Source organism: Danio rerio, chromosome 12 (assembly GCF_049306965.1).
Source record: "Danio rerio strain Tuebingen ecotype United States chromosome 12, GRCz12tu, whole genome shotgun sequence".
In the NCBI taxonomy this organism is placed as follows: domain Eukaryota; kingdom Metazoa; phylum Chordata; class Actinopteri; order Cypriniformes; family Danionidae; genus Danio; species Danio rerio.
In genome coordinates this window covers 13881008-13891558 of record NC_133187.1, presented here as the reverse complement: position 1 = coordinate 13891558, position 10551 = coordinate 13881008, and the positions used below count along the sequence as shown (strand labels likewise).

Here is a 10551-nt window from a genome sequence, read left to right as displayed (position 1 = left end):
TCCTTTTCCTCAAGCACGGTCGTTTTGGGGAAAAATCAAGCCCTGCAGGCGGCAGTAATGCGTGATTTGTGCAAAAGCACGACCATGACGTCACGAAGAAGAAACAACGCCGCAGTCATCCTCAATGTCCGTTCGCTTTTATGAAGTGTTTATGAAGTAAACAGCAAAATATTTCTGTTTTAATTTGTTTGATTTAATCAGTGGATTTTTTTATTTGACTACTACAAAAGGGAAGAACAATATAAGGGTGAGTGTATTCTTACGAAGCTTTTATATGAGGAATAAAGCGTTTACTGCTAAATTAAATGTTGTCTTCGATTGACATAAAGAGCCTTGATTTGATTGCGTAGATTTTAGATTTTATTATGCCTTTTTTGTTGTGAATTCTTGGAATTTCTGCCAATTTTCTTTCATCCTCCATATAAAACGCTTGTCTAAGGGGGGTGTCTGGGATGCTGGAATTTATCCGTCGTCCTGGGCTGAATGCTGGGGAACATCCTGGTCAGATTGGCAGTCAATCTCAAGACTAACGATATATTGGACACATACACATTTCTACACACAAGCAATACTGTTTCAAATTAATCTAACCTTCACCTAGAGGAAACCCACTTCAACACAGGAAAAACATACAAAATTAACATAAACGGGCCTTTAAACGGGCAGTTGTTAAACTTGGCAAAAGATCTCCTTGATATCTAAAATAACGTGGTGTATTAGTTTTTGAGTAAATGTTTAACAAGCACCTGTTACTGTTAGTATCGGAAGAAAATATTTTCTTGACAGTTTAGACATACAAATCCAAATGACAAGTCTAAAATTAAACGTAAAACATTTTAAATAGTTAGTTTGAAGCTCTCAGCAAGAAAATGCAGGTTTTTAAAGAGCAGAGTGAAATAAAAAAGTAGTTCCACAAAAATAAAACACCAACATTGTCAGGATAAAGTTGCTAAAAAATAAAAGTTGTATTGTGTTTTCCCACTTTGCTTCAGTTGTTCAGACAACGATTCACAAAAACGACTCAAAGTCATATTATGGCTGTCATGTACATAAACATGCTGTCATAGGTTCCATAATTTGGGATTTAGTGTTGGCATGGTTTCATTTTCAAAACTGTAAATTGAAAGTGCATACATCAGCCGTTTTCCATTTAGCTGTTAACAGCCCTTTAGTAATTGCTCAAATTTGGCCTGTGTAATAATATTCTGATCTGTTTCAAACATTTAGCACATAAAAACACAAATACATAGAACTTCTAAAACAAAGTACATTATTGAAGGTTAGAGTAAAGGTTAAGTGGTAAAAAATAGTCATATATATATAGTCATATATATCATTTTTCATTAAAAAGAGTTAAACTACACAAATGTTGGGGGAATAAGAAAATGCTAAACTGAAAGTTTATTTATTTCCCCTTCAAATGTATATTCATTTCTAGAACATAGTTACTTTTCCTCATGTCAACATGCTAATAAGCGGGTGTCTATCTGTCAGAACTGAAGACAGTCAAAAAAAAAAACAAAAAAAGCAACATTTTTCTTACGATCAACCAATGATGGCATAAAGGCAGCCTTCTACTGATTGACAGACACCCTCTCATTGGCTTGTTTTAGGAAAAATACGCAACTGCGTTCAAGAATTAATAAACATTTGAAAGGAGGGAAAATAAACTTTTAGTTTGCAGTTTCTCATTTTCCCAACATTCATGTAATTTATTTAATATTTACCTGCCCACACTATTAATTCTTTAAATATTTATTTATGCAGGAGTTTATATTTTTTTACATACATTTATTTATTTATTTGCATATTTATTTATTTATTTAATGTTTAATTTATGCAGGAATTTATTTTAAATTTATTACAAATTTATTTACTCATTTATTTATATATTTGTGTATTTATTTATTTGTATGTTTCTATTATTTTATGACACAGTCCACACAATCAATCTCTGTATATTGGTGCAAGTTCATAGCTAATACAACCGGTATATAATGTTGATAGAACATCCATCTGTAAATATCACTATAGTTTTTTCTATAACTGCACTTTATAACTTATACTTGTATCCTGAACTTGCTGCTATTGCACTGCCTAAACTGGACCTAAGCTGCATTTTGTTGCATTGTACTTGTACATGTGTAATGACAGTAAAGTTGAATCTAATCTAATCTAAATGTAATGCACATAAAAACACTGACAAAAACTGTATTTACATGCAGAAAATTCCTATATTTATGTGGCTAATAGTACTTCACACTCTCCATTCATATAATTGTTTTTACTATTTTATTGATTTTTTTTTAGCTTTATCTTTTTTTTTTCTCCCAAGATGGGCGAGGTGGAGCTATCCTGTTTGGCTTATGCCAAGATGTATCTTCATGCCAGTCAGTTTCCACGCTGCAGTGTGAACGGCCTGCTGTTGTCGTCCAGTACAGCAGGGGGAGCCTTATGCATCACAGACTGTGTTCCGCTGCTCCACTCACACCTGTCTCTGGCTCCAATCACACAGCTAGCGCTTACACAGGTAACTATACTGTATTCCCAGTGGACATTGAATGTGCACACAGAGTTTCTTCATCTGCAATTGCATATGTTATTTGTAGGTTTGCTTAAAAACATGCCTTTTGACCAATACAAATGATCATTCACTGTATTAGGCATTTATTTACTAGACAACATTAGTTTTTCACTAGCTTTTGCAATTAATTTGGATACTCCTCATCTACTTATTTAAGAAAATAAACACATCTTTAAAAATATAGACCTCTTGCATATTTCAGGTACTGTTTTTTTACATTATTAGTCCTTGTATAGACACAGATAAAGAAACCAATATCTACAACTGTCTGAAAATACTTTCCCCAAAGCTTTTAAGTTGGTACCATGGTGCTGATTTACTAAACAGGGCAAATTGAGAGTGCAATCCCATTAAAGAAATGATAGCATTGAAAAATAGTGTGTGTGATCTACTGACCATTCATAAATTGGGTTTATGAATGCAGACCTTTTATTTTCAGTCAGCCAGCTCAAGCACTTCTGGTAAATTCCAGTCATGCCATTACAAAAAAACACCACATTTAAGATCTGATTTCTTTAAAAATCAATGACTATGTTTACATAGACATCAGTAGTCAAATTACTTGCCCTAATCTGAATAACACACTAATATGATTAAGGTGTTTACATGTGTTGCTTTTTGAATGTTCCTTTCATAATCTCTTTTTACATGTTATAGCACATAGATTGATTAACATCATTGTGTTACCATGCTATCAAACATTTCCTCCGGAGTTTCATGCAATTTCTGGTGTTTCATTTGTAATTTTTCAACTTTAACTGCAGTTTGGCCGTTTCACTTTCATCCAGGAACATTTCATTCATGCCCTCATGACAAATTGGCGTATTGGATGCGAGTATGAAGTAAGAACTGGTGGAAGAGTTTTGTTTTGTTTCGGAATTTGATCGCGCACACCAAATGGAAAAAACACCTTTGCATTTTGCCGTGGTTCTTTACTGTGGTAAAGGAACATATTTTACTGTGGTCCTTTACTGATTCAGTAGGAGCAGAGAATAATGTGTGAATGGAATTTTCTGTTGCAGAATGCAGTGAAAAATCCTACATGACGGTAATAGTTAAATTGTTGTGTTTACATGTCTGTACTGCACTTCAATAATGTGACTAAAATCAAATACTTCATGTCTTAATTTGATTTCTGTTTAGTTTGAATATGATTTTATTCAGATTAAGATCCTCAAAAATGGCTGTTTACATGGTAGACTCTTTAATGAAGTATTGTCTTAATTGTACTAAAATCGGATTATTGGTGTCCATGTAAATGTACTCAATTCCTGATTGATATACAATATAAATTGGGTATCAGACCAGAAAAGATGCACTGAATTAAATTCCATAGTTCCATGCCATGCCTTTAAAATATGGAAATTTACTTTACTATAGTATTTTCAATTAAGTTTTAGCACTCACCTGTTGCTTATGCTGCCACTTGTGTTTGTCTTTCTTCTTGTTTTATGCTTGAACAGCTTAATTAATGCTGAAATCTACTGGAATGAATCTACTTTAATTACATTACAACATCAATGCTGTAAAAGGAACCTTATTAAAATTAAAAATACACACATAAACCTTTCACCAGACGTTTATCCCTGCAAAAATTAGCCCATTAAAGAACACCAACACAAAAGCTAATGTGTATATTGCCTAATGCAAGGCATAAACTAGTGCAAATTTGGCTGCAAACAAGCAGAGCCAATGGTGATAATATTGACGTTATCTGCTAACAACAGCACAGCCACAAAATGTGTTACGGTTTTCTTTTTTTGGGTGGGGCATTACATAACCATGCACATACCAGTAAACTGACTACCACAGTTGCATGAATCATTTAATGAGTTTCTTTCCACGCCTATTCAGCAGTTTTAGAATGCATTACTTTAGTGCATCCTGACAGTACTTTTAATTTTTTTAATGCCGAAAGAAGGTCGGAGTTGATCCCTATATATCTTAATAGGTTATTTTTCTCACAAAATTGCAAAATTTACTCTTCCTTCTGTTGTTCCAAATCCATAAGACAAAACTAATCTTCTTGCCTGCATCTTCAGAACACAAATTAGGATACATTTAATACATTAATCATTTTTGTCCACCCTTTGAAAGTCAATTAAGTTGCATTTGAAAATTCATTTTAATGTAATGTACTTAAATGTAGGGCTGGGCAATTAATCGAAAAGTAATCAAATTCGATATTCAGAAATAATAACCGATCAAATTTATCCAGGTCAATGTTTCAAATTACTACTGGGTGGGGAGTCATGTGACCCCACTTTGTTAAGGCTAATTTATACATATTAAATTAAGATTTAAGCTTATTATATTATTCTGATATTATACTTCTGCCAAGCGCATGTGCACGGTCCAGAGCAGCCTTCGCATACCCGCACACCTCTCAAAAAAAATATAACTACATGTCACAACGACATGTAGTGCAAGCTTTGATTGGTCGGTTAGGCAGTGTTGATGAGGATTGGCAGCGCAGAAAGCTGCGTTTTAGACGATGTGTGTTTTAATTTTAGCTGTTCAGCATTAATGTTCAATAAATATTCATAGATATTGTTTTCTTCAATTATTTTAAAATGAAGTAATGCTTCTTTCCTTCAGAAATCTCTCTCTTGTAATATGTGTGCATATTTACTGTACAAAACTTGTTAGTGAACTATGAGGGCAAAAACATTAAATAAATAAATAAAATAATTGTTCATTGATTGTAATCAAGTTAAAATTTTATACTAATCTAGATTTTGATTTTAGGCCAAATCACCCAGCCCTACTTGAATGATGGAATGTAACTATTCTGTTATTAAAAATAAGTTTTCAAAGTATGCCAGATAGTATTTTTTCTTCTGGAGAAAGTCTTCTGTGTTTTAATTCTGCTAGAATAAAAGCAGATAATAATTTTTTAAAAACTATTTTAAGGTCAAAATAATTAGCCCCTTTAGGCTATCTTTTTTTCCGATAGTTTATAGAACAAACCATTGTTTTACAATAACTTGCCTTAACTGCCTATTTAAACTAATTAACCTAGTTACGCCTTTAAATGTCACTTTAAGCTGTATAGAAGTGTCTTGAAAAATACCTAGTAAAGTATTATTTACTGTCATCAGGGCAACGATAAAATAAATCAGTTATCAGAGATAAGTTTTTGAAACTATTACATTGTTGAAAAAAAATCTCTTTTTGTTAAACAGAAAACGGGGAAAAAATAAACAGGGGGGCTAATAATTCTGACTTTAACTGTGTACAAATAGAAATATCACACGAGTAGCAGTGTGTAGCTAGTAGCGAATTTGTTTTAGAAACTTCTATTAATTTAGTAGTTTACATTTATTTTTTTTTACTCCTGGAATTAGATGTTTTTAGTGGACACTTTTCAAACTAATATGACTATAATATTTCATTTACATGCCCAACAAACATGCCTGTGATTGGCCTGTGAATGCTGCGAAACACATTGTGAAGAAAAACTTTGACACACTTCACTGAGTGCTTATGTAATCTGAATGCAATGCAAACAATCAAAGAAGCATTGAAAGCAGCTGCCTATCGGCATGTCCCTGTTTATACATTTGACCCTGTTCCACTTTTTGATTCTACCAATGCTGCAGAGAGGTTGGTGTTTGACATTGTCTGCAATTCGACATTTACATGCTTCTTCAGTTGAATACAGTTGGTATTTTCTATTCTAGGTCGATGTTTGGTGTTCACAAACACAGCAGAAGATTGTGGGGTATTATCAAGCTAATGCTTGTGTGTCAGACAGCAGGTATTCCCTTAATCTTTTTTCACTTATGTTTGAGTTTCTTATTTTTTCCTCCTCATTTCACTTTCTCTTACTGCCTTTTCCAGCCCTACACCATGTGCTTTGAAAATTGCAGAGAAGATCTTCGAGCAGTGCAACAATGCTGTATTACTCATGGTAATTTAGGAAATATCACCAGGGTGCCAACATTTCTTGGGAAAAGCCATTTTGTAATTGGAAAATGTTTATGTCTTAGATTGATGGAGAAAAGATGTTTCCAGGCTGCCGCGTTCCTCCAATCGTCATGTATGAACGCAAAGACACCCGCTGGGCTCTCAAAGACAAACACACGTAAGGAAACGTCAAACAATGCGTTGATGATAATGCTACAGTGCAGTTTTTAAATGACATTTCTTTTCAATAGAATAATGCTTCGACAGTGGGAGGAAACCTGCTCTATAGTTAATCAGTTGTTCAGCTCTGGCGATCAGGCATTATTGGTGGATTTCGACAGCCATTTGGATGACATCACAAAAGATTGGACCAATCAGAAACTCAATGCCAAGATCATGGAGCTGGTCTCCCCAGCTAATGGAAATGTTTAACAATAAAGACTAAATCAGCTCATATAATAGTTTTTTTTTTCAACACAAAAGTCTAGTGTTTTTAAGATTTGAAACATTTTCTTACTTTGATCCTGTTACATCTGTCATCTTTAGTCATTTAAGCTATTGATTATTTAACATCTATCTATCTGTCTAAACATTAAATAAATATGTAATTAAACCATGTTGTTTGCTTAGTTACTGCCAGTACATTATAAGGTGCCGATAACACTGAACATGCTTTTCCGTTCTAAAAATACACGAGGCGCCCCACTCTTTTTTTATTGACAAGAGAAAAAAGAAGTGCCGTGCGCCTTTTATGTCACTAGGCAACGACTGAATCAGCTAGGTATTGTACGAGAGTGTTGCTGTTGATATTGGTATAATTTTAATATTTAATATTAATATTGCAAATCATACAGTGGCCGTTAGTAAATCATTTAAAAAAGGTGCCTCTCAACACAAAAATGCATTTGGTGTGATCAGCCCCTTAAACCAGAGGCGTGCAGGGTGCACAAGCAACACGAAAATAGCTCGCAGCCATTAGTAAAATCATTTAAAAAAGCCACATCTCAATGCGAAAAACCTGTTCGGTGTGATCAGCCCCTTAAACCCGAGGCATGCAGGGTGCACAGGCACCACGCAAAATGTTCGTGGCCATTAGTAAATTATCCAAAAAAACTGCCTCTCAACGTAAAAATGCGTTCGGTATAACTAACCCCTAAAACCCAAGGCCCGCAGGGTGCATAAGCAACAGGCAAAATTTCGTGGCCATTAGTAAATCATCCAAAAATGTGCCTCTCAATGTAAAAAAACATGTTCGGTGTGATTAGCCCCTAAAACCAGAGGCGCACAGGGTGCATATGCAACACACAAAACGTTTGTGGCCATTAGTAAATCATTCAAAAAAGGTGCCTCTCAACGAGAAAACGTGTTCGGTGTGATTAGCCCCTAAAACCCGAGGCGTGCAGGGTGCATAAGCAACACGCAAAACGTTCGTGGCCATTAGTAAATCATTCAAGAAAGCCAACTCTTAACACAAAAACACGTTCAGTGTGATCAGCCCCTAAGTGTTTTAAAATATATAGTAGGTTCTTTAAAGCCAAAAGAGACCCTATGTAATTGCTCAGAACACTTGCATACAACTGGGACAATTAATTTATAACAAAAACTGACTTGTTTATTTAAATGGAACGATAACCACAATCACGCATTGTTTAATCAAACCAGAGCCAAGGATTACTGTCATTCTTAATTTAAATACATATGTCTAGTGGTGCATCTCAATCAGCTACCTAGCTTCAGAGGTCGTGGATCAGTTGGTCGTGTACATGAATTCGGTCGCTGGTAAAGGCATGCAGGAAGCTTGCTTCACTACACATTTAGGACACTGACTGTGGCGTGAGCACAACTTTGTTGTACATAGGCATGGGACGATAACCGTTTTCAAGGTATACCGCGATTTGGAAAAGTCAACTTTTTAAAACCGTCAATATGTTCTGCTATACCATTTCTACGGTAAATGTAAGTTTATTAGTCACGTTTTGAGTTTTTTAGGACAACAGTATGTCCAGAAAAAAGATATCCAAAGATGCTGTTTTAAATTGTAATGAAATCTGTTTTTGAAACTAATGAAGACAGCAGAAGTCGAAGGCTATGTTTGACGCAGATTGACGCAGCTTTTCCTACTGCAGCAAATTTTGTTTTTACTGTTGATATTTGGTGCCAGTTAATCAGGAAGTGACTATTTTGTTCGCTTTGACTCGTTGGATGCAATGGCTGCTTTATTTGTACGTCTTTTATACGATATACCAGTTTTGGATGGAAACATAGCTAGTGATTGGTTTGAATTATTTAGCCTGATATGTTTACTGTTCCAAAATATTTTAAGTCTCTCAAAATAAAAGAGCAGTAATCACAATACCGTAAAACTGTGATATTTTTATCCAAGGTTATCATCCTGTCAAAATCTTTTGCCAGGTTGTACAACATGAAAAAAATGGAATTTATAAAAAGTAGAACTAATAAATTTTTAACAAAGTTTTAAGAAGTATATTATAGCTAAATAATTTGATTGGTTTATATACCAGCAACATTTCAACTGTTAAACAATTATAAATATTTGCTAGATTGTTTTTGTCCTCTCTGTCTATGTTTATGTTAAATATAAATAGAAAACAAATTAATACATTTTATTTGTTAAATTAATAAATAAAAAGTTATTTGACGAAAACCTCTCTGGTTTGTTATGTTCAATGATTTAGTTCTTGTGATTCATGTTTGGTGTTTCCAAACTTCCCCAACACGGTAAGCGAGTGAACGTTTCAGTGCAAATTCAGACTGTCTAATCAGTGTCTTGAACTGACTACTGAATAAGGGAGCTGATTGAGATCTAAGCACTGTAGGTCTAGGGTGGTTAAAGCCAAGTAAAATACTGGTAGGACCTATTTCTAAGTACTTCAGACGTGCTGTGGATCCTTTTATCTTCCTGTTATGACTGTAACTCCAGAGTTTTTTCTAGTCATGGTTCCACTACTGAATCTTGTCCTTTTTAGACATCAGAATTCAATATTGATATTGTAGGCACGTCAAAATACAGTGAATAATACTTAATCTTTTGTTGTGTGTAGTGCCTTTAAAGAATATTCAGATTGCTGTATTAAAAGTGGTTGTTCATCACAGCACAAAATAACAAACAACTTAATAGGAAATTTATTTTAAAACATTAAAACTTACGTAATCATCAATGTCATACGATATTGAGAAGTCTGACTATTTATACATGTTATATTTCATTGTACACTTATAAGGCTCCATTTGTTAACCTCAGTTAATTTAACTGAAGTCAACAATATAATAGCACCTGCAAAAGCATTTATTAATCATTTCTTAACAAATGTCTAATAACGCATTAAAATTAAATAATAAAAGTTTCATTAAACAAACTTAACTACTAATATAAATATTGTATTTATATATGAACTTTTATATAAATACAATAAAGCATTTACCAACATTTATTATTAAGACTTAAAGTTTGGTTATTTTTAAATTAAGTAAAAAATTAAGTAAAGTTTGGTTATTATAGCTGTTAAAACAATCTTTTTTTGCAGCTTGGTGCAATATCATGATTATACATTCCATTAAGATTTAATACTGGCAGAAGCCTATTTCTGTAATGGCTACCATCCCAATATGGCCAACATGCCAGACTCCTCAGCCATCATGGCCGCTGTGTCAGAACCTCCTGCCATTATGTTGTCCACGTCCAGACCTACATGTTCAGTTGAAGTCAGAATTATTAACCCCCCTGTTTATTTTTGTATCTAATTTTTGTTTAATGAAGAGATTTTTTTCAACACATTTCTAAACATAATAGTTTTAATAACTCATCTCTAATAACTAATTTATTTTATCTTTGCCATAATGACAGTACATACTATTTTACTAGATATTTTTCAAGACACTTGTATACAGCTCAACGTGACATATAAAGGCTTAACTAGGTTGTTTAGGTTAACTTGCCAGGTGAGGGTGATTAGGCAAGTTATTGTATAACGATGGTTTGTTCTGTAAACTATCGAAAAAATATAGCTTAAAGGGGCTAATAATTTTGACCTTAAAAT

At 33.8% G+C, this 10551-nt stretch overlaps 1 protein-coding gene across 2 annotated transcripts; it reads left to right on the top strand.

The window, feature by feature from the left end:
- Nucleotides 1-99: 99 nt before the first annotated feature.
- emc9 (ER membrane protein complex subunit 9) lies at nt 100-7106 on the top strand. Of its 2 annotated transcripts, none has more exon segments than NM_200126.1 (6): nt 100-247; nt 2336-2530; nt 6268-6344; nt 6428-6497; nt 6577-6671; nt 6745-7106. In NM_200126.1, coding segments are annotated over 5 exon segments (618 nt in total). In that variant the 5' UTR covers nt 100-247; the 3' UTR covers nt 6926-7106.
- The last annotated feature ends 3445 nt before the right edge of the window (nt 7107-10551 follow it).

Excerpts from the sequence above, each read along its gene's own strand:
- emc9 (XM_068224532.2), top strand. The coding sequence starts at position 2,336 with ATGGGCGAGGTGGAGCTATCCTGTTTGGCTTATGCCAAGATGTATCTT. Across the intron at positions 2,531-6,267 it reads CACAGCTAGCGCTTACACAG|GTCGATGTTTGGTGTTCACA; the intron begins GTAACTATACTG and ends TTTCTATTCTAG. Across the intron at positions 6,345-6,427 it reads GCTTGTGTGTCAGACAGCAG|CCCTACACCATGTGCTTTGA; the intron begins GTATTCCCTTAA and ends TGCCTTTTCCAG.